The 24,770-nt window shown below is 42.9% G+C and overlaps 1 protein-coding gene across 1 annotated transcript in view; it reads right to left on the bottom strand.

Moving 5' to 3' along the window:
• Positions 1–24,770, bottom strand: part of ACAA1 (acetyl-CoA acyltransferase 1) — a 50,280-nt gene that overhangs the window by 20,517 nt on the left and 4,993 nt on the right. The window contains exons 2-5 of the mRNA XM_068235942.1: positions 16,202–16,295; positions 5,444–5,501; positions 5,210–5,289; positions 1,940–1,982 (exon numbers count right to left, since the gene is read on the bottom strand). Coding sequence (XP_068092043.1) covers positions 1,940–1,982; positions 5,210–5,289; positions 5,444–5,501; positions 16,202–16,295 — 275 coding nt within the window. The remainder of the gene's footprint in view (positions 1–1,939; positions 1,983–5,209; positions 5,290–5,443; positions 5,502–16,201; positions 16,296–24,770) is intronic.

Below are 24,770 nucleotides of genomic sequence, written 5' to 3' on the forward strand. Positions count from 1 at the left end.
CCGGGGAGAGACTGTCACATGGATTACAGCACTTTACACATAGCGGGGAGGAGGACACGCGGGTTACTGTATACATTGCGGCGAGCGGGAGGGGGAAGTTAATCAACCATTAGCGCTGCTCAGCTTTTTTTTTTTTTACACTCTGCGGAAGGAAGGTGCACTCGGGGAGGTGGGCACTCGAGTATAAGCCGAGACCCCCACTTTTGGGCCACTTTTTTGGCCTCAAAAACTCGGCTTATACTCGAGGATATACGGTAATTGGTAAAAAATGTTTGGAATCATGTATGCTTTTAATTCCACTTCTCACGTGTACACCATTTGTATTGGTCTTTCACGTGGTATTCCAATAAAATTGATTCAGGTTTGTGGCAGTAATGTGACAAAATGTGGAAAACTTCAAGGGGGCTGAATACTTTTGCAAACCACTCTGAGTACCACTGATATAGCTAATGTTTTTTGGGGCCTCCTGAAAACCAACCCCCCTCCCCACAGAGGTCCAGTGTATAAAAGTTGTAATACCAAGACAGACATCCCCAACCTGCAGTTTTTACAGATAGCAGATGCATTGGCATATATACAGATATGATATATGGCACGCTACCACTCCACAGACGCTGTGATCACCTCAGGGCAGACCAGTGGAGTGGCTAAAAGTGTCCACTAACGATCCAATTTCTAACGAAAAATCGTTTGAGCGGTCAGAAATTCTGATTGGACGTGAAATCTTTCACTACACCATCAACAAACCTATCTTTGGTTCCTATCTCTCACAACCAACAAGAGAATCCAAATTTTGGTTTGACGAAAAATCAAAATCAGACAACTGTTTTAATAATTGTTCGTAATTGATTGTGCCCATCAATGTAGATTATTTACAACCAATCCGATCAGAATTTCTGATTGCTCAAACAATTTTTCGCTATAAATTGGACTGTTAGTGGCCACCTTAAGGTGCATCGGATGCTCTGCCGGAACCTGAGGTGAGAATAGTATGGAGGCTGCCATATTTATTTCCTTTTAAGCAATATCAGTTGCCTTGCTGCCCTGCTGGTGCTCTGCCTCAAATACTTTCAACCATAGACCCTGAACAAGCATGCAGCAGGTCGGGGTCTTCTGACAGTAATATTGTCAGAACTGACAAGATTAGCTGCATGCTTGTTTCTGGTGTAATTCAGTTCACTACTGCAGCCAAATAGATCAGCAGGACTGCCTGGCAACTGGTATTGTTTAACAGGAAATAAATATGGCAGCCTCCATATCACTCATCTCGGGTTCACTTTAAGCAGGGTTCGCTGTAGTCTGTACCAACAGTAATATCCTTGGCACGCTGCAAAAATCGATAACCAAGGACCAGAGGCTTTTTTAAAATGTTTACTCTGTGATCATTGTGATTGGTTCACGATCACCAGAGTACCAAACTTTAGCGGTGGGAGAGCGCAGAGTTAGTCTATGGAAATCTACGCTCAGGCAGACATAAGAGAATGTAAACAGGATGCAGATTTAACGAGCTGCGTCCGGAAGAGCTAAATAGCAGATACCTTACCAGGGTTCGAATCCTGGCTAGGGTCTGTACCTATTCAGTAAGGAGTTCAAGGCAAGACTTCCTAACACTACAGGGTGGCCTCTTGAGCGCGTCCCGGTGGCTGCAGCTCTTGAGCGCTTTAAATCCGACAGGAGAAAAGCGCTATACAAGTGATGGGATTATTATTAATACCTGTACAACCTCTTACAGGGCTGCAGTCGTCCCAGTATCTCTCAAACCCTATTATCCCCAAATTTCTGACTTCCATTCACAGAATCCTGGTCATGTCACTAAGCAGTACAGTGGTTACTGCAGAGCCTCACTACAGAAAATATGGAAGTAGGTGATGGGGAAAAAACTAAGTTGACTGAAGTCTTTCTCTGAATAATGTACATTACAATAACAGATTTTTCTTACCCACATGCCAGTCCAATGTCATAGGAATTATTCCTGATGCCACCTGCAAGCAATGTAAATTAAATCAAGCATTTAAAAAAACAAACAAAAACATAAAATATTGGCATAATGTATCAAAACTGCAAGTCATATACAGAGCAGTTCTTTTTTTTTAGTTAACTAAAAAGTAGAAAAATGTATCGTTCATTACATTATAAAACAATTTAAGCAGGTATTTACATACTTTTGTAAGGTTAGGTATAAGAATTAGTCAAAGGTAAATATTCATGGTGGAAATAAAGGTTGCCAATTGCTTATTGGGGTGTGCTACAGGCCACCACATATTCATGAAGCTGCAGAACTGCAATTACTACAGCAGATTGAAAAAGCTGCAAGTAAAAATGAGGTCATAGTTATGGGCGACTTCAACTTTCCAGACATTGACTGGAGTATTGAGGCTACCCATTCTGGTAAAAGCAGCAGATTTCTGGCAGCACTACAGGACAATTACTTGACTCAAATGGTAACGGAACCAACTAGGGGGAATGCGTTACTGGATCTGATCATTTCTAATAGACCAGATAATGTGTCAAATGTGCAGGTTCAAGAACATTTGGGAAATAGTGATCACAACATAACGTTTGACCTGGTGACTGATAGGCCGCGGGGCAGCGGGACCACTAAAACTATGAATTTTAGAAAAGCAAAGTTCAATCAACTCAGGCAGGCACTAAGTCTGGTGAACTGGGATAATGTACAACAAGGGGAGGTCACTGAAGGGAAATGGCAAGCTTTTAAACTTATTCTCAATCAATATTGTAGTATGTATATCCCATATGGAAACAAAAGGTCTAGGAATAAAAAAAGGCCTCTATGGATGAATAGAAAGGTTAGAGATAAAATGAAAGGGAAAAAAGAATGCCTATAAGGTCCTAAAACAGGAGGGGACCGAGGCTGCATTAAGCAATTATAAGGAGTGCAATAAAAGTTGTGAAAAAAGAAATTAGGCTGGCAAACATTGAAGCTGAAAATCATATCGCTAGGGATATCAAATCTAACCCAAAGAAGTTTTATAAGTACATCAACTCTAAAAAAAGAAAGGTTGACTGTATTGGACTCCTAAAGGATGAGGGTGAGAACTCAATGGTGGATGACCAAGGTAAGGCATTATATTTATTAAATGCTTTCTTTTCTTCTATCTTCACAAGGGAAACATCACTGTTGCAAATTACAGATGCAGAAGAGTCTCAATCTTCCAACTGTAATATTAAATACTTAACGCAGGAAGAAGTGAAGGCAAGACTAAATAAATTAAAAATAGACAAGGCACCTGGCCCGGATGGCATACATCCTCGGGTCCTAAGGGAATTAAGTTCAGTTATAGATAAACCCCTTTATCTTATCTTTTGTGACTCTCTTTCAACTGGCAGAGTCCCAGTGGATTGGCGTACAGCCCATGTTTTCCCATTATTTAAGAAGGGTAAAAAATCAGATCCAGGAAATTATAGACCTGTAAGCTTAACCACTTCGCCGCCCGGGTACAGTATATCTACGCTCCTTTGGACTTCAGTTCCCCGCCCGGAGCGTAGATATACGCACCCCCCCCCCCCCCGCCGCTGCCCGCGCTCCCGCTCGCACGTGCACGCACTCCCGTGATCATACACGCCGCCGCCTGCTTGAACAAACGATCAATGAACGGGAAAATCCATTCCCGTTCGTTGATCTCTGCCCCCGCAATGATCGGCATGCTTCTATGAGAAGCAGCGCGACCATTGTGAAAAACTCAGTTTCCCAGCCTCTCTTCCTGCAAGCGTCCTTCCGACGCTTGTAGGATGCCTGAAAAAAAATGTGGCCATCTTGTGGCCAAAAAGTAATACTACACCCAAAAACATTTTTCATATACACATACATTATTTACACTATTAATTTTAACTCATTAACTCCCACACTCCCCAATTGTTACCAATATTTTTTTTTTTGTAATATTAAAATAAATTAAAAAAAATTACAATAAAAAAAAAACAAACTTAAATAGTTACCTTAGGGACTGAAATCTTTAAATATTTATATCAAGAGGGTATAACACTGTTACTTTATAAATTATGGGCTTGTAATTAGGGATAGACGCAAAACTGAAAAAAAATGCACCTTTATTTGCAAATAAAATATTGGCGCCAAACATTGTGGTAGGGACATAATTTAAACGGTGTAATAACTGGGACAAATGGGCATATAAGTTACATGGATTTTAATTATAGTAGCATGCATTAGTTAAAAACGATAATGGCGGAAAACGAAAAATAATGTTTTTTTTTCCAAATGTTTTCCTATTTTCCCATTAAAACACATTTAGAATAAAATAATTCTTGGCATAGTGTCCCACCTAAAGAAAGCCTAATTGGTGGTGAAAAAAACAAGATATAGATCATTTTATTGTGATAAGTAATGATAAAGTTATAGGCAAATGAATGGACGGAGCGTTGAAAGGAGAAAATTGCTCAGATGCTGAAGGGGTAAAACCCCTCAGTTGTGAAGTGGTTAACATCAGTTGCATGCAAACTATTTAAAGGGTTACAAAGCGATACTATACATGACTTCATAGTAGAAAATAATCTAATTTCTCAGCATCAACATGAGTTTACTAAAGACAGGTCCTGTTTGACTAACATGCTCAGCTTTTATGAGGTAGTGAACGCTAATGTGGATATTGGGAATGCTATAGATGTGATATACTTGGACTTTGCAAAGGCCTTCGACACTGTTCCCCACAAAAGTCTGGTGCAAAAGTTGAGGATGCAAGGACTGGGGAAGAGTCTGTGTGCATGGATAGGGAACTGGCTAATGGACAGAAAACAAAGACTTTGCACTAAACCCTAAACGCAGATTAAAATGGAATGCAAACTGAAATAGCACTCGGACGCAGCTAGTCATTTGGAAACCAATATCCTCCATTTTGTTGAATCTGTATTGAATGCAAGTTGTGTAACCTGCCTATATTTAGGCTTTGCACATCCATGCAGTTAGTCAATCAGATGCAGCCTGCCTTGTGAAGCGGTGCCACCTTCTCCTGCTGAACCAGGCAGATCGCTTTGGCTGAGAACAATGTCCTCCCCACTGGGCCCGCCTGCTGTGTGACATAACGCCTGCGCCGCTCCTTTGGCTCCCCCCCATCCCCGTGTGTGCAAGGGTTTAGAAATGAGGCACTCTGATGGCTTGCAGAAAAAATGAGGCACTCTGATGGCTAGTAGAAAAATGAGGCACTCTGATGGCTAGTAGAATGAACTGACTCACCCGCTATATTGATGATGGCCTGCAGGCCAGATGAGCACTGTCTGTTTACACAAGATACAGGAACGGTCTCTGGGAATCCACTGCAAGATATAAGAGTAACAAAGCAGCTAGCAATGCTGGTATTTATCTGAGGAGCTGTCGGTTCTACTATAGTACAGTATACTGCGTAACAAACTTTGAAAGCTTTGATACAGTGCAGAATGCTGCATGACAAATTTAGAGGCAAAATAATACCTAAGAAACTGGGCAATTCGTGCAACTAGAGGTCCTCCTCCAGGCTGTAGAACATTCCCTGCAAAAGATAAAAATGCATTAAAAAATACACTGAATGTTTCCAAGTTGACTGCATGCAGAAACCCTGCATAACGTAAGAATGCTGAACGTTATAACGTTGAAATATTAAAGCAGATATAGGCGGTTTTAAGTATACATGTTTAACTTACACGATTATAAAATAACATGACTTACCAGAGCAGCCATTTTGTTTTATTTACACTAGTTTAAAATAAGTGAAATACAACCTCCCGGATTGGGCTAGTCTTGGCCTCCTCCCTTGTCCATCAAAAAACCCTTATACTCACCAGAACCCAAGAAAGTTACATGGGTGATGTTGCACTGGTGCCTTCATCTACACCAGGGATGTCAAACCGGTCCTTCGAGGGCCAAGGTCCTCACACATTTCTGAGACAGCTCAAATTCATTGATGGGTCTGAATCAGGAAAGGTGTGGACAATCAGGTAGAACACATTCCTCTCTTTCTCAGTCCATCCTAAACACTGGCATGGATCTGTCCCTCCAGGCCTGGAGTTCGACACCTGTGATCTACACCCATGCTAGCCTCTGGGAGCAGGTTCCTAAATCATCAGATCAGCTCAAGCTCCCGTGGTAACATGTGGAAAGGGGCATAGCATTTATGCCGCTTACCTCTTTCCTTCACCACTGACTAAAAGGAAGGTATGGCTGAATCTATCAACTGGTGGAAGGGGCATGGTGATGCAGTAGTGGACTTGACAACGTGGTGGCAATGCAAGGGTTCTTAGGTTGTGGTGAGTGTTGTGTGGGGGAGGGTGAAACAGTGCTGATTAGAACCAGAGGCTCACAGAAACTTCAGCTCTACGGCCACCTGGCCAGATGGTGGGGTCATGTGACTACTGAAGTTAAAGAGAATCTGTATTGTTAAAATCGAACAAAAGTAAACATACCAGTGCGTTAGGGGACATCTCCTATTACCCTCTGTCACAATTTTGCTGCTCCCCGCCGCATTAAAAGTGGTTAAAAACAGTTTTAAAAAGTTTGTTTATAAACAAACAAAATGGCCACCAAAACAGGAAGTAGGTTGATGTACAGTATGTCCACACATAGAAAATACATCCATACACAAGCAGGCTGTATACACCCTTCCTTTTTAATCTCAAGAGATCATTTGTGTGTTTCTTTCCCCCTGCATCTCTCATGCACTGAAGTGTCAGGCTGTTTCTTCCTGCACAGTGCAGACAGCTGTGCCTGTATGTAATTCCTCAGTATGTGAAAGCCCAGCCAGCTCAGAGGAGGATTTATCCAGCGTGTAAAAGATAATAGAGCAGAGAGAATCTGCACTAATCTAAATAAAACACAGCCAGTGTGCAGAGAGGGGCCTGGAGGGGGGAGATGCATCACAGAACCACAACACTGAAGAACTTGGCAGCATTCCAGACACAGGCCGACAAGTCTGACAGGAGAGAGATAAGTTGATTTATTACACAGATTGTGATAGTAGAACGTGCTGCAGTACGCCAAAACACATTAGAATAGATTTTGGAACTTGTAGAATGGAAGAAAACCGGATAAAATTTTTGTTACGGAGTCTCTTTAAAGACCTTTGTAGGCAAGTTAGGCAAGTTTAGAGGGGAATTCATTTTTTATGCAATTAGTAGGGATGCCCTTAAAGGCTATTGTTTTGGCAGATTGAATGGGCAGAGTTTAGGGGTGCTATGGGTGGAGCATTGCAAAGTTACGTTAACAGCAATGCAAAGCTACAGAGAGGAAAAAAAATGTAATCTCGCATAGTCTTGCAGCGCTGGATAGCCAGTTTGAATCCCAACCACGGCACTATCTGCACAGAGTTTGTATGTTCTCCGTGTCTGCGTGGGTTTCCTTTCATATCCCAAAAACATACCGATAAGTTAATTGGCTTCCCTCTAAATTGGCCTTAGGCTACAATACATACACTACACAATACATACATAGATAAAAGGACTATGGTAGGGAATATATGGTGAGTCGCTTTGATGGACAGTTAAGTGACAAGACTATATACAGGATCTTCTCAAAAAATTAGCATATTGTGATAAAGTTCATTATTTTCTGTAATGTACTGATAAACATCAGACTTATATATATTTTAGATTCAAATACACACAACTGAAGTAGTTCAAGCCTTTTATTGTTTTAATATTGATGATTTTGGCATCCAGCTCATGAAAACCCAAAATTCCTATCTCAAAAAATTAGCATATTTCATCCGACCAATAAAAGAAAAGTGTTTTTAAAACCAAAAAAGTCAACCTTCAAATAATTATGTTCAGTTATGCATTCAATACTTGGTCGGGAATCCTTTTGCAGAAATGACTGCTTCAATGCGGCGTGGCATGGAGGCAATCAGCCTGTGGCACTGCTCAGGTGTCATGGAGGCCCAGGATGCTTCGATAGCGGCCTTAAGCTCATCCAGAGTGTTGTGTCTTGCGTCTCTCAACTTTCTCTTCACAATATCCCACAGATTCTCTATGGGGTTCAGGTCAGGAGAGTTGGCAGGCCAATTGAGCACAGTAATACCATGGTCAGTAAACCATTTACCAGTGGTTTTGGCACTGTGACCAGGTGCCAGGTCGTGCTGAAAAATTAAATCTTCATCTCCATAAAGCTTTTCAGCAGATGGAAGCATGAAGTGCTCCAAAATCTCCTGATAGCTAGCTGCATTGACCCTGCCCTTGATAAAACACAGTGGACCAACACCAGCAGCTGACATGGCACCCCAGACCATCACTGACTGTGGGTACTTGACACTGGACTTCAGGCATTTTGGCATTTCCCTCTCCCCAGTCTTCCTCCAGACTCTGGCACCTTGATTTCCGAATGATATGTAAAAGTTGCTTTCATCCGCAAAAAGTACTTTGGACCACTGGGCAACAGTCCAGTGCTGCTTCTCTTTGGCTCAGGTCAGGCACTTCTGCCGCTGTTTCTGGTTCAAAAGTGGGTTCATGCTTCTATCTGCTGAAAAGCTTTATGGAGTTGAAGATTCATTTTTCAGCTCGACCTGGCACCTGCTCACAGTGCCAAAACCACTGGTAAATGGTTTACTGACCATGATATTACTGTGCTCAATTGGCCTGCCAACTCTCTTGACCTGAACCCCATAGAGAATCTGTGGGATATTGTGAAGAGAAAGTTGAGAGACGCAAGACCCAATACTCTGGATGAGCTTAAGACCGCTATCGAAGCATCCTGGGCCTCCATAACACCTGAGCAGTGCCACAGGCTGATTGCCTCCATGCCACGCCGCATTGAAGCAGTCATTTCTGCGGAAGGATTCCCGACCAAGTATTGAGTGCATAACTGAACATAATTATTTAAAGGTTGACTTTTTTGGTTTTAAAAACACTTTTCTTTTATTGGTCGGATGAAATATGCTAATTTTTTGAGATAGGAATTTTGGGTTTTCATGAGCTGTATGCCAAAATCATCAATATTAAAACAATAAAAGGCTTGAACTACTTCAGTTGTGTGTATTTGAATCTAAAATATATGAAAGTCTGATGTTTATCAGTACATTACAGAAAATAATGAACTTTATCACAATATGCTAATTTTTTTAGAAGATCCTGTATACCCTGTTCAGCGCTGCAGAACATGTCAGTGCTATATAAATACTACAGAATGATAGTGTATTTTCCACTTAGGAGATTCTGGTTTAGTTTTATGCTAGGAAGGAACTTTCACCCGAATGTTACAGTGTGTAAGAGATGTTCAAAGGTTGATGACGAGATCTTCTGCAGCAGCAGCCTGATCTTTGTCCCATAAACAGCAGTGAACTCTTTATGGACAGTCGGCTGTACTCCACAGACCGACTCACAGCTGGCAAAAGAATCATCTCACCCAATGAATGTCACAGCGAGTGATGTTAGGCCCATTTGCGTCACTCTGCCTCACTCTTTTGGCGCAGACTTTTAAAGCCAAAGATACAGAGAAGACCTCCAGAGAGGTGACTATTAATCACAGACCCGAACACTCTTCCAGCTGCCATCATACTGCGGTGGACGAAGTACTTTTTTTTTTTTTTTTTTTTTTTAAAGCACAACAAAACTTAACATTTAATTCCTTTGTGCTTGGTTCGAGCATGAAGGGCTAAAACAGGGTTCAGAATGGGGGGATTTTTATGAGGACAATATCAGAAGGGACTTTCTCTTGAGTAAGGACAGGTTTTAATCGCAAAGGTTTTACAATAGTCTGCAACCGTGCTGGTAAAATCTCCCTTACTTACTGCCCATAGATCGGTGTCCCAAAAGACAGAATATGACAGAAAGATGGCACCACTTGAAACAAAGAATCAGAATCAATCTATTTTGCCAAGTAAATTTGCACTTACACGGAAACACAGGCCTCAATTCAATAAGCTTTATCGAATACTTTATCAAACGTTTGATCATTTACCTCATGGGTAAAATCTAATTTTGAATTCACTAAGGTTTTATATATTTATTGAATGTTTTATCCATAAACCGTTCAATAAACCTATAACACCAGTGTTCTCCTAGTTTTGGTGAGCACCTAGCTGTCATCTGCTCATCTCCTCCTCTGCTGTAAGCAGAGTTGTGCAGAGAAGCAGCAGTCCTGCATTCTCATCTCACCCCACCCGGCTACTTTTTCATGCCACCCGGCTGTAAAAAAATTCTGGGCCAAACACTGAACACCTTAGTGAATTTTTACCCATGAAGTAAATTATCAAACATTTGATAAAGTGTTTGATAAAGCTTAGTGGATTGAAGCCAAAGACATCAATTCCAACTCCTTCCTGTCATCTAGAACTGAATAAAAAACATTTTGAGTTTGGTTTGGTCACATTTTCTTTTGAGTTTGGTTAAGATTTAAAGCAGCAGGGATAGCCATACCATCCCAGGAAATAAAACACATACATAAGTAGATAAATACTTGTTTTACTTGCATAAGATGAATTTTACAGTCCACATTTTGATTTCAGTGAAATATATATAGTAAATAAAGAGAAAACTGTTCCAGAGATTTTCCATTTTTATTACCCAAGACTGAAGCCAATCCTGATGTAATTTCCTCCCTTATTCTTTTTTTGTCTCCTAGAAACCGCTGTCACTTGCTTTTTAAACATATGTGAGCACAGCATAGATGATATTTCAGCAACTTTTCCCTTCTCAGCATTGTGTCACACTGAACTGCCTTCAGCTAATCAGTGAGGAGCAGGAATGTGGGAGGGGCGATGACAAGCTTCCTTCTCGTCTGCAATGTACCAAATAGTGCCAGGATGACTGAGAAAAGATTTATTACACCAGAAAACATTTAGGATTATATTTGATATGCGTGCAATGCAGGGTCAGGTTGTAGACAGCATAACAGACACAGAGCAGAGGGTAAATGGAATTTGATTTCATGGCTGACAATCCCGCTTTAAGGCAAGTGCAATTGGTTTCAACTTGAAATCAGTTTTACAGCAATTTGGCAGCGGCTGAACAGGCTCGATAAATAGAGGCTGAACCTCTTGCAACGTTGCATGGTTGTTTAGTCTTATGACTGCAACTAAACCAGTGGCGTACCTGGGGAATTTGACATCCGATGCTGATTTACAGACTGCCCCCCCCCCCCCCCCCAAAAAAAACAACCAATTTTGTTGATGGGAGGGTTGACGGGATGGGGGATTTTGGGGGAAAAGGAGTCATCAGGATGTGGATGGAGCTAACCGTTATGAAACTCTGTACTCTATACCAGTGGTCCCCAACCTTTTTTGGCCCAAGGCCCGCTTCAGCATCAGGCAATTTTTCCAAAGACCGGGCAGATCTGGGGGGATGGGGGTGTTATTGCGCGGGGGAGGGGGTGTGCGGGCTTGTTCTACAGGCAGGGTCATTACATAAAGAAGTCCTGGGAACACCAGCCTTACCTAACCACTATTTTCACTGCCCTCAGCACTTTGGAAAAGTACATTTGGTGTGACAGGTGGTGTGAAGGGGGGGGGACCTGCCTGGGCTTCCTTATCTACTGGCACAGTCATTTCCTATCCTCATCTGCCTCCCCTCAATTTTACCCTTCCCTCCACCTCACAGCCTCTTTACCCTCCACCCTACACTCAATTCACCCATTCCTCCTCTCTACACCCACTTCACACTTCCCTCCTCCCCACACTTGCTTTTACCCTTCTATTCTTCTTCCCACACTAAGCTTCCAGCATCAGCTGCTCACCTCCTGCAGACTGAACTCTGTGGCTGGCAAGAGACCAGAGTGTCCCAGTGATCCTCACTGCTGCCACCTGGTGTCCGGACAGACAAAGTATGCTGCATTACAAATAACAGACACTAGGTGGCAGCAGTAACAATGGCTGCAGACGGCTCTTCTCTATAGCTTCCGGCAAACTTCAGGGACACTTCTCTCTGCACTGTGATGAGTCATGACTGACTGCACGGCCCAGCTCAGAGCAGCCTGCGACCCACCAGTAGAGTCTATACAGTGCTGCAGAAGACATCAGTGCTATACAGGATCTTCTAAAAAAATTAGCATATTGTGATAAAGTTTATTATTTTTTGTAATGTACTGATAAACATTAGACTTTCATATATTTTAGATTCAAATACACACAACTGAAGTAGTTCAAGCCTTTTATTGTTTTAATATTGATGATTTTGGCATACAGCTCATGAAAACCCAAAATTCCTATCTCAAAAAATTAGCATATTTCATCCGACCAATAAAAGAAAAGTGTTTTTAAAACCAAAAAAAAGTCAACCTTCAAATAATTATGTTCAGTTATGCACTTAATACTTGGTCAGGATTCCTTTTGCAGAAAATGACTGCTTCAATGCGGCGTGGCATGGAGGCAATCGGCCTGTGGCACTGCTCAGGTGTTATGGAGGCCCAGGATGCTTCGTTAGCGCCCTTAATCTCATCCAGAGTATTGGGTCTTGCGTCTCAACTTTCTCTTCACAATATCCCACAGATTATCTATGGGGTTCAGGTCAGGAGAGTTGGCAGGCCAATTGAGCACAGTAATACCATGGTCAGTAAACCATTTACCAGTGGTTTTGGCACTGTGAGCAGGAGCCAGGTCGTGCTGAAAAATGAAATCATCTCCATAAAGCTTTTCAGCAGATGGAAGCATGAAGTGCTCCAAAATCTCCTGATAGCTAGCTGCATTGACCCTGCCCTTGATAAAACACAGTGGACCAACACCAGCAGCTGACATGGCACCTCAGACCATCACTGTGGGTACTTGACACTGGACTTCAGGCATTTTGGCATTTCCCTCTCCCCAGTCTTCCTCCAGACTCTGGCACCTTGATTTCCGAATGATATGTAAAAGTTGCTTTCATACGAAAAAAGTACTTTGGACCACCGAGCAACAGTCCAGTGCTGCTTCTCTGTAGCCCAGGTCAGGCGCTTCTGCCGCTGTTTCTGGTTCAAAAGTGGGTTCATGCTTCCATCCGCTGAAAAGCTTTATGGAGATGAAGATTTCATTTCTCAGCACGACCTGGCACCTGCTCACAGTGCCAAAACCACTGGTAAATGGTTTACTGATCATGGTATTACTGTGCTCAATTGGCCTGCCAACTTTCAATACCTGAACCCCATAGAAAATCTGTGGGATATTGTGAAGAGAAAGTTGAGAGACGCAAGACCCAACACTCTGGATGAGCTTAAGGCCGCTATCGAAGCATACTGGGCCTCCATAACACCTGAGCAGCGCAACAGGCTGATTGCCTCCATGCCACGCCGCATTGAAGCAGTCATTTCTGCAAAAGGATTCCCGACCAAGTATTGAGTGCATAACTGAACATAATTATTTGAAGGTTGACTTTTTTTTGTTTTAAAAACACTTTTCTTTTATTGGTCGAATGAAATATGCTAATTTTTTGAGATAGGAATTTTGGGTTTTCATGAGCTGTATGCCAAAATCATCAATATTAAAACAATAAAAGGCTTGAACTACTTCAGTTGTGTGTATTTGAATCTAAAATATATGAAAGTCTAATGTTTATCAGTACATTACAAAAAAGAATGAACTTTATCACAATATGCTAATTTTTTGAGAAGATCCTGTATAAATACACAATAATAATAATATAGTAGGACATTCGACTATGACTATGGTACAATTAGATTGTGAGCTCCTCTGAGGACAGTCAAAAAAAGGGGGACATACGAAAGAGGGAGTTGCATAGTAGGAGGGAGGATAAAGAGGTACAGGCACAAGACAGAGCCTGGTAGGAGAGGCAAAATGGCTGGAAGACCTCTCACCAGGACTGCAGACATCACCAGTACTGTTTGGCAGGGACATGCTGTTAAAAGAAGCCAATAAAATCTGAAAAGAGGAAAGGGTCATGGGGGAAGACAACAGGGTGGGAGGGGGACCTGGAAAAAGAGATAGGATTACCTGCAATCAAGCTAATCTAAATTGCCTGGAGCTTTCTTCTCTGTTCACTACAGAAGTCAGCTGTCAGGGTCAGGATAAATAATCAAATAGTCTAGTGCACTCTGGTATTACAGCAGCCAGTGCACAAGGCTACTAATGACAGGCAGCTTCTGAAGCACTAAACACATCCTGCCACCTCTCCCTGATAATGTCCCAGCTACAGCACAGCAAACTCTACTCACCCTGCTGCTCTGCACATTCACTCACTGCAGGCTGTGTGTAAAGAGCGAGGATACACATTGCCCACAGGACAGGAAGGGGGAGGGGTGCTACATCTAGTGCAGGAAGTAATACAGTTTCCTGCACTGCCTGCCTGCTGCTACACTCACCTAAAGGATTATTAGAAACACCATACTAATACGGTGTTTGACCCTCCTTTCGCCTTCAGAACTGCCTTAATTCTACATGGCATTGATTCAACAAGGTGCTGAAAGCATTCTTTAGAAATGTTGGCCCATATTGATAGGATTTGTGGTATGCACATCTGACTGAGCACCACAGCGGCACCCCTAGCCATGGCTACACCCGGCGCTGTGAGCACCTGCAGCCTTATGGTAGGTACGCCACTGAACTATGAACATTTGGAGTAACAATTGAAAATGGACTCTTCTATGCTGCTGGTACTTTGTTCCTTTTTGGGCAAAGAGGTTTATGAACAGAAGCACATTGACCTTTACTGGTGGGTGCTTCCCATCCTGTTGCTACCCCTCTATCACAATGTGACATTTAAACTTTTTATCATCTTTAACTCTATGACCTGTCAACATCAACCAGCTAAACTATAAAAAAAAAAAAAAATAATAATAATAATAATAATAATATGGATTTACAACCCAGTCCTGTTTCCCAAGATTTGGTTTCAACACCACCGTCATCGGCAAAGAACTCTCAATATAGCTTGTAGACCAACAAACCAGAGCTGTGAAGTCAGTACAAAAATCATCCGACGACTCAGTTGATGAAACCACCTACTCCAGGGACTCCGCAGCCCTGCAACAAACCATCTCCCAATTCCTAAAATATTTATTCTTAAAGAGAATCTGTATTGTTAAAATCACACAAAAGTAAACATACCAGTGCATTAGGGGACATCTCCAATTACCCTCTGTCACAATTTCGCCGCTCCCCACCGCATTAAAAGTGGTTAAAAACAGTTTTAAAAAGTTTGTTTATAAACAAACAAAATGGCCACCAAAACAGGAAGTAGGTTGATGTACAGTATGTCCACACATAGAAAATACATCCATACACAAGCAGGCTGTATACAGCCTTCCTTTTGAATCTCAAGAGATCATTTGTGTGTTTCTTTCCCCCTTCTGCTCTCATGCACTGAAGTTTCAGGCTGCTCTTTTCTTCCTGCAAACAGCTTTGCCCTTGTCTGTAATTCTTCAGTATGTGAAAGCCCAGCCAGCTCAGAGGACGATTTATCCAGCTTGTAAAAGATAAGAGAGAAGCTGCTCTAATGTAAATAACACACAGGCAGTGTGCAGAGAGGGGCCTGGAAGGGGGAGTTCATAACAGAACCACAACACTGAAGAACTTGGCAGCCTTCCAGACACAGGCTGACAAGTCTGACAAGAGAGAGATAAGTTGATTTATTACAGAGACTGTGATAGTACAAAGTGCTGCAGTAAGCTAGAACACATTAGAATAGCTTTTGGAACTTGTAGGATGATAAAAAAATAGGATGCAATTTTTGTTACGGAGTCTCTTTAAAATAAAATTACCAGTTATGTCCAGAATATGACTTATTAAATAAATTAAAAAATAAATTAGATGTGGAATAAAGAGGCACACTAAACAACATATGGTAATCCCCCTTAACAAAGAGCGGCCCAAAACGAGAAGCCCACTAATGAATCAATGGCAGGTGCTTTCAGTCATAACTATTGCTCGTCTAAGGCCCAATTAACACTAGAGCATTTTGCCGGCGATGTTGGCAAAACGCTGAAGCGCTATCGCTTTTTAAAGTGCTAGTTCTATAAAACCCTATGGGCCCGTTCTTACTTGGGCAAGTTGCGTTAATCGCTGACGATTAACGCAAATCACCAAACACAAATGCGTAGCTTGCACCATTTTCAGGTGATTTCCCGGCGATCGTGTTTCAGTGCTATAGAAGCGCTAAACGCGATCTCTGAAAAATCGCTGCAGTATCCAGTGATTTTTCCGCGTGGTAATTGCGGAAAAATCACTCCCGCGCTTAAGCGTGAATGGGGTCTTAGGATTGTATTTGCGGCATTGAAGCTGTGTACAGGTGTAAAGGCCCTTGTGATAAACGCTTTCTGATTAGTTACATAGCATGAGCTTACCAACGCAAACATCCCCAACTAATTCAGGCTTCAGATTGACATCCTTCAGAACTGCAGTCATCACACTGGCCAGGAGTTCATCAGGAGTTGTGTCCTAAAATAAAACCAGGCAGGGGAACTAAGGATCAGCTTGGGCAGACACAAGCACATAAGTAAAGAGGAATAAAACTGACATAACATTCAATAAAAATTTGTTTTTCTACTTTTCATTACCCATTTAGCTACCATATTTTCTTTTGTGCACAATTAATATTGCCTGTTTACTAATTACAAGTTCCCAAAGTATAGTTTATCTGCTCTGAAAGCTGCCATTGCACTTTATTCATAGATTTTAATATAAATACTATCTGCTATCTAGTGATACATTTCTGTGCCTGTGTCTGCTTGTCAGCTCTGTGCAGATTAGTTTCAGCCATTGCTGGCTGTAACTACTTATCCCTGGTTTACATTCCTCTGTTGATATAATGTTATCACCTCAGATCACAAGCTTCCACTGCAGAATGAAGTGCTGTGTTTAACTGTTTGAATGCTGTTCAGCTTTTTTTTTTAAATGCTGGTAGTTGGTTTAAAGCGGAATATAACCCTGCATTTCAACTTTGCTCTAAAACATTATTTACAGCATATTATATGCAAAAAGCATTTTTTTTTACTAGACCAGCATTGGAAGGGTTAAACACAGAGGTTTAAAGTTCCGTGGAGAGATATGCAGAAGTTCACATTGTTACATTCTATTTAGTTAAATGTATCTATTGAGAAATGTTACACACTCTTTGGCTGTCCTCCAGCTCCTTCTCGGTCAGAGAGTGAGTCACATACCACACTTAGATACATTTATGTAAACAAAATGTATCTATGTAAGCTTCGGATGCGTCTGCAGAAATCTCCAGGAACTTTAAAGCCCTGTGTAACCCTTCCAATGCTGGTCTAGTAAAAAAAAAATGCTGGTTGCATATAATATACTGTAAATAATGTTTTAGAGCAAAGTTGAAATGCAGGGTTATATTCCGCTTTAAGGCTGTAAATAATCTTTTAGAGCAAAGAAGAATTGCTGAGTTTCAGACCACTTTAAAGAAAACCTGTAATAAGAAAAACGTCCCCTGGTGGGTACTTACCTCGGGAGGGGGAAGCCTCTGGATCTTAATGAGGCTTCCATCGTCCTCCGGTTTCCCGGCATTCTCCTGCTGCAGTCCCCCAAAGTACGGCGATGTAAATATTTATCTTTCGTAATCCTGTGCAGGCAAACTAGCAGCTCTTCAAGTTAAGGTGGAAATGGCCAAACCCGATTGATCCATTCTACTGCGTAGGCAAGAGTCCTTTTGCGCCTGTGCAGTAGAGCGGATACGATCGGGCTTGGTTATTTCCGCCTAGCCTGAGCAAAGAACTGCTACTGCCCCTGCGCTGGATCTCGGAGAGGTAAATAAATCTTGCCTTGTCTGGCTTGTCAGCGGAGGATTGCGGGAGGCTTCAGGGGAGCCAGCGCCGGACTGCCTGCGGCTACAGGGGTGGGGGAAGCCTCATTGAGACCCTGAGGCGTCCCCCTCTCGAGGTAAGTATGCCCCAGAGGTTTTTTTATTTTTTAATACAGGGTCTCTTTAAAGTGACTTCAAATCACACAGAAGTAAGCAAAATACAAATTATTAACAATATGCGTCTTCTAAAAACACTAATAGGAATCACAGACAGATTTAAAGGGACACTTAAGTCAAACAAAAAAAATGAGTTTTACTCACCTAGGGCTTCCAATAGCCCCCTGCAGCTATCCGGTGCCCTCGCCGTCTCCCTCCGATCCTCCTGGCCCCGCCAGCAGCCACTTCCTGTTTCGGTGACAGGAGCTGACAGGCTGGGGACGCGAGTGATTCTTCGCGTTCCCAGACACATTAGCACCCTCTATGCTGCTATATGGTATATGATATATGCTATAGCAGCATAGATGCCGCTATTGTGGCCAGGAACGCGAAGAATCACTCGCGAGCCTGTCAGCTCCTGTCACCGAAACAGGAAGTGGCTGCCGGCGGGGCCAGGAGGATCGAAGGGAGACGGCGAGGGCACCGGACAGCTGCAGGGGGCTATTGGAAGCCCCAGGTGAGTAAAACTCATTTTTTTTTTTACTTAAGTGTCCCTTTAAGTAAAAAAAAAAAAGTCAAATACATTTAGCCAATAGCCACATGTGTAAAGTAAAATGAAGATATTAGGGTATCTTTCATCATCTGTCATCTCTTCGAATGGTCAATGAAATAATTACCACTTACAACTTATAAATCAGAATTCAGGCAATCAAAACAGGAGGTTTAATTGGCAAGCTGCATGCAATGTGTGTCAAATCAGTATGGAAGCCATTAACATGGAGCAATGTGGATAGTGGGAACTGTCCCTTATCCACTTGAGGACCACAGTATTAAACCCCCCTAAAGACCAGACCTTTTTTGTATAATAGGCCACTGCAGCTTTAAGGCCAAGCTGCAAGGCCGCACAACACACCACACAAGTGATCCCCTCCCCCTTCTCCCCACCAACAGAGCTCTCTGTTGGTGGAGTCTGATCGCTCCCTCTGTGTTTATTTTATTTTTTGGTAAATATCTTTATTTTTATTAGATATTATTATTTTTTTAAAATCTTTTTTGTTTCCCTCCTCGCAGCCGGCCAATGAGTGCCCCAGGAGGACAGCCGTGTCACACGGCTGTCCCCAGCACAGCTGTAGATCGCAGCGCTGTACAAAGTAATAAGACGGCGGTTTCGTCGGCGTGACGCAGTCGACTAGTAGTTAAAGCACACCTGAAGTGAGAGGGATATGGAGGCTGACAAATTTCCTTTTAAACAATGCACATTGCCTGGCTGTCCTGCTGATCCTCTACCTCTAATACGTTTTGGCCAGTTTCACACAGGGGATTGGTAGCAGCGGTGCACCGGGGACCGCATCGCAAAAACAGGCCTTTGGGGATTACCGCGTTATGCCTGTTTTCACTGCACGCAGATTCTGGATGCAGAAAAACTGACTCCAATGAATGCCTATGGGAAATCTGCATCAGAAAAATTACGTTTAACCCCTCGCCGACCACATAACGCCAATTGCTGCGAACACGGCGGCAGCCCCTTGACCACTCCAGCCAATTGGCGTGAAGTCCTGGGGTGGGGTTTTGCAGGAGATCACGCTCCGCCATCAGTCTCACAGTGGTGATCGCCGCTAGGAGACTGTTAGATTTACTCTGTACAACGCTGAGATCTGTGGCAGTGCTGTACTGGGGGCAGCTGTCTGACACGGCTGTCCCCCTGGGCAGGAGAGAGGCGATCCACTGTCATAGGCTGAAGCCTACGACAGACGATCGTGATGATTGGCTGGCGGGGGGAGTGGGGGAATAAAAAAAAAAAGAAAAAAAATTGGCAAATTTATTAAAAAATAAATAAAAACAAACAAACAGCTGGGGAGCTAGCAGACCCCACCAACAGCGAGCTCTGTTGGTGGGGAGAAAAAGGGGGGGGGGGGAAATCACTTGTGTGCTGAGTTGTGCAGCTCTGCAGCGAGCCCTTAAAGCTGCAGTGGCCTATTTATTCAAAAATGGCCTGGTCTATGGGGGGGGGGGGGTCTTTAACACTGCGGTCCTTAAGTGATTAAAGGAAATATCCGAGCTTGGGGGGGGGGGGGGGGGGGAAACAGATCTACTTACATTGGGCTTCCTCCAGCCCCTGGCAGCTGATCTGTCCCTCGCCGCAGCTCCGATGGCCAGGGGTCCCCTCCGTTGCAGATGCCGGTCAGCATCTTCTGCGTTCACGCAGTCTGGAGCGTTCTGTGCAGTCACAGTACTTCTGCGTCTGTGCAGAACACTCCAAGCCACGTGAGTGTGATTGCAAGTGGCGAAACCACGCTCTCACCCAGAAGATGCCTACCTGGCTAGCTCAGCATCTGCAATGGAGGGAAACCCAGACCAGTGGCTGGGAACGGAGCTGCGGTGAGGGATAGATCGCTGCCAGGGGCTGGGGAAGGCCCCAGGTAAGTAGATCTGTGTTTTTTTTTTTTGTTTGTTTTTTTTTTAAAGCTCTGACCTTTCCTTGAAACTCTTGATTTTAATTAATGTCTCTCAGTTTCTGTAGGTCAAATTTCTTACCTCTTGATGAAAGTTTCTTCTATGCTGCTAGTATTTTGATTTGTACTGTTATCTGTGTTGATTTATTACCACCGTGATAGTCACTATGTTACCTTATATCCTTGACTATAAGTCGACTCCAATATTTGACCCTCCTAAGATTTTTTTATTAACTCAAGTATAAGGCAACCCACAGCAAAGATAATGGCTGCACTTGGGGACCAGGAAGAATTAATAGCTGCACTTGGGAACCAGGAGGGGTTAATACATCATTGCAGCCATTTACCCCTCCTGTCCCTTAAGTGCAGTCGATAACTCCTCCAGATCCCAAGTGCAGCAATTATACACTCCCCCTCCTGCAGTCCAGTATTTCCCACTACCCATTTCCTTGTTAATTGTTGTGGCCAGGACTTTCAGACCTATATTTTTTTGGGGCATTTTCTTTATCAAGAAAGTGTCACTTACCACAGGGTAAATTGCTGCAAAAGGGAATGTCACTAATAGTACACACATTACTCTGTGTGCTCAGTGTTGCTCATGACTTGTGTATAAGTCGACCCCTATACTTTTATACTTTTATTTAGGGAGTCAAACCTAAATTTCTAGACTTACAGTCGAGTATTTACAGTATGTGCCCTACAGGATTCGAGGATTGTCTGTTTCTGTCCAACTACTTGATGTCTGCGACTGGATTCAAGTCCCCACCCATAATCTAATCCAAGTAGGTCCCATCACACTAGCTTAAATATTTTTTGCAATGTATTGGGTGAATACTTTGAGGCTACAATTATTACCCTTGTTGCTTGGAACCCCCTCAGAATATTATATCTACTTTCTCGATCTTCATAAATAGATTGGAAAACACAAGTAAGGAGGGGTAGCAGCCATAAGTTAAATGCAGTAGCAAAGGTAAGTAGACAGCAATAATCAAGAAAAGAGAGAGCAAACACTGAGCCCTTTGTCAAGAATACAGGGCAGAAACCATATTGATAAAGTTGAGAAAAAAAACACATTGAAGAAATAAGTACAGGCTTGACTTTTATAGTTTTTAATGGCATTGATTAGGAATGATATTCTATATAAGCTGGCATTGGCTCATCATCTTCTTACCGATAAGCAGAAATAAATCTGATAACCAACATGAATAAAGGGTGGTTAAATAAAGAAGAGGAGTTGTCACCTCCATCCACAACATGACATTTTGTGTGACGTTTCCTACCTATCTCTGAATAGAACTATGACATTTCAGCCCTATGACTTATTTTGTTCTTCTATTACTGAGCTTAACGTGATGAAGCAGCATTGTTAATAAAGATGAAGACAGAGTGGTCATCCACTAGAAAGTGAAAACATAAACCCACTATGAGATCGCTGCTGAGTACATGGATGAAGTCCCCTCCTATTGCACTGTGAAATGTCAGCCTGAATACAGTATTTCAGATATGGCAAGATATCAGCAGAATCTGAGCTTTTCCAGGTCAACCCTACTTGGCCACCAATGACAGCATCATAGGAAAAGTGCTGTAGTTAATTATGGAAGATTAAGATCCATGTATTTACTGTACTAGGAGGTAAAGGTTAGTATGAACATTGTAGAGACATTCCTGACCTCTTTATTTACTGAAACAGGGTGCCAGATGAAATGGCTGCTTCACAGAAGGCTGATGAACAAAAGAAATCTAGGCCTATATGCAAATTTTCACCTGAGTTTTCTCCAAGGTGAAATTTTCACAACTTGTAAATAAAATGCCTTTTATACCACCAGCAAGCAAGCAAATACTCCAAATAATTTTGACAGTACTTTTTCACCTACTTTCTGGTGCCTTTTCGAGTGCAAAGTGCTAAAAAGTTATTTTAAATTGAAGATGAAAAATTCTCCTACGAGAAAAAGTGAATTGCATATGGCCCCTAAATTAGAGGCTAGTTTCCCGCTGGGATACCAAAAACATTAGCAGTGATATGCGAGGTAAGACAGGCAAACAAGCAACTGCCCAATGTACACCTTTATTGACTAACATTGAGCAGGCAAATAGCCTTAATTCATGAAGGTCAGTTTGGTAAAATAATTTAGGTCAGTAGAATCCTGCATTTGGTATTTTACACTTTTTTCTCCCAAATTCCCTAAAATTTCCTGTATGTGGTAGAATTTCGGTAATTTACCGAACAAACATGCTTCAAATTCACTAAGTCCTGCTCGGAAAGCATTTCTTTATTTAAAGTGAACCTGGGGCTTCCTCCACCTCCCCTCCAGGCTTATCGCTCCCATGCAGTCCTCCTCCTCGTTCATCTGCAGCTGGTCCAGGAAAGTCCTCCAGTCCGGAGCCTGTGCGGCCAGACTGCACCTGAACGGAATGGTCCCGACAGGACGACTTACCGGGGCGAGTTGCGGAAGAACAATGAGACTGAGGAGGATGGCGGGGGAGCGATAAGCCTGGAGGGGGCTGGAGGAAGCCCCAGGTATGTATATTTTTTGTTTAATTCCCCATCTCAGGTACACTTAAACTACCCTTCTCATCGTCCAGTTTCTTTGTTCAAATAAATAACGAGGTGATAAAGTGTGCGATGGGGAGAGCACAAAGCCTTCTACTCGTGCAAGAGGGTCCTTGGCCAAGTCAGACCATCATGGCTACCTCTGCCGAGAATAAAAGTTTACCGAGAGAGGAGTTCCCGAGAGATTTAACATGCCGGTGTTCCAACATTTTAGCATACAAATGCTACTGAGCATGTGCAAAGTCATGCAGGTCATACATTAACCCCATAATGCCCATCAGCAGCATTAACCTTTGCATCCCCAGTTAGCTGCCTGGGTGCTGATGTGCAAACTCCACTATCCAAGTGGACATAGAGTTAGAATAAAAAGTTGTCCGAGCGAAGCGAGGACCGAGCCCGCAGCCCAGCGAGCGGGCAAGGGGACACTGATTCTACTAAAAAGGGGTACATCACTTTAAATGTATGCTGTTTTGTCAATGTATGCTAGTTAGTTGGAACACCGGATCATCTTGCCCAAGTGAAAGTTCACCTCCATACCCCTCTTGCTGGAAGCTGCTTTGTTGTAATACGCTGTCACCGCCATCCTCCCCCCTCCCCCATTCTTAGCAATAGAAGACGGCACTCGGCCCCAAACTGTGGCAAGGTGGATTGAATCCTGATCCCTGCAGGTCATACACACCTTAAGTGCATTACCCACGGTAGTAGATTGTCCTGGCAGAGCTCCTCAAAAACAAGCTGATGATGCGTCATCTAAGTGATGTTATATAGCAACCTGGAGTAGGTTCCCCTGAAGGGGTGGGCTGAGCCTTGACGTAAAGCGGATAAAAAGATAGGGAAAACAGAATGCCTCAACCCATTTACGCTTTGATAAAGCCCCGTGGGCGGGGCGAAACGTATCAGCGGGAGGGCGTGGTCTAAAGAGTGAACGCTCACTGAAGCCGGAACGCCGATCTGTAGCCGCTGATTCCCCCAGAATTACTCCAGCGGCGGACACAGACAGCGAGGTGATGCGTAGCTACGGGCGTGGGCTCTGATGGTCTGCAGTGATGTGGCTATAGCTAAGGGCGGATGCGCTCCCCATTGGCTATATGGGGGAACGCACCTGCCTGACCAGAATTATCGCGGACTGCATAGAAGTGCAGTCCAGTTACAGCAACAGATCCCGCGGATCCATTGCAGCGTGACAAGTGTGAGAGGCTCCTATGTATAACATGGGAGCCCTTCACTCTCCACTTAGCAAGTCAGTTCTCCACTCTAGTGGGAACAGAGCCTAATGCTGGGAATACACGGGTCGTTTCTGGCGCTCGATTCTGCACCCGATCGTTTTTGCCACTCGATTCTCCCATCTTCTGATCGTTTTTCTTATCTTTTACAATTCACTTCAATGACAAATTGAGCTGCAAAACGAACGAACGGAGATCGGACATGTTGGAAATCATCTATTTAACCATCTAATCAGCTAAAAAACGAACCGCGTATTCCCAGTATTAACTTCACCCTTCTGACTTTAAACAAGTCCACCTCTATCAAGTTCTGAATAGCTAATTAAGCTGTAAGTTAATTATAAACTTTCACATCTGATCAGCCCAGTGCAAGTTCCAGTTTAAGCCCTGCTAGTTGAAATTATTTTAGAATGAAAAACTTAAGGGGCCCATACACTGGTTGATTTCAGCCATAGATTTATCAATCGAAAATCGATTCTATCGATTGATTTGTGGCCGATTTCAATCGTTTTGATCTGACAGGATAGAAAATCTAGGTTGATCTGCTGCTGGCAGCAGATCGATGGCCCATATGCTGGGCATACACTGTTTGTTTCTGCCGCTCAATCGTTTTTGCCATTCGATTCTGCAGTCGATTCTCTCATCTTCCACTCGTTTTTCTTATCTTTTTCCACTCACTTCTATCAGGAATCGAGCGGCAAAACGATCGAACGGGAGATCGGACAAGTCAGAAATTATCTATCTAACCATCTATCTGCCTCAAAAACGAATCGTGTA

This window comes from Hyperolius riggenbachi, chromosome 5 (genome assembly GCF_040937935.1).
Source record: "Hyperolius riggenbachi isolate aHypRig1 chromosome 5, aHypRig1.pri, whole genome shotgun sequence".
Lineage (NCBI taxonomy): Eukaryota > Metazoa > Chordata > Amphibia > Anura > Hyperoliidae > Hyperolius > Hyperolius riggenbachi.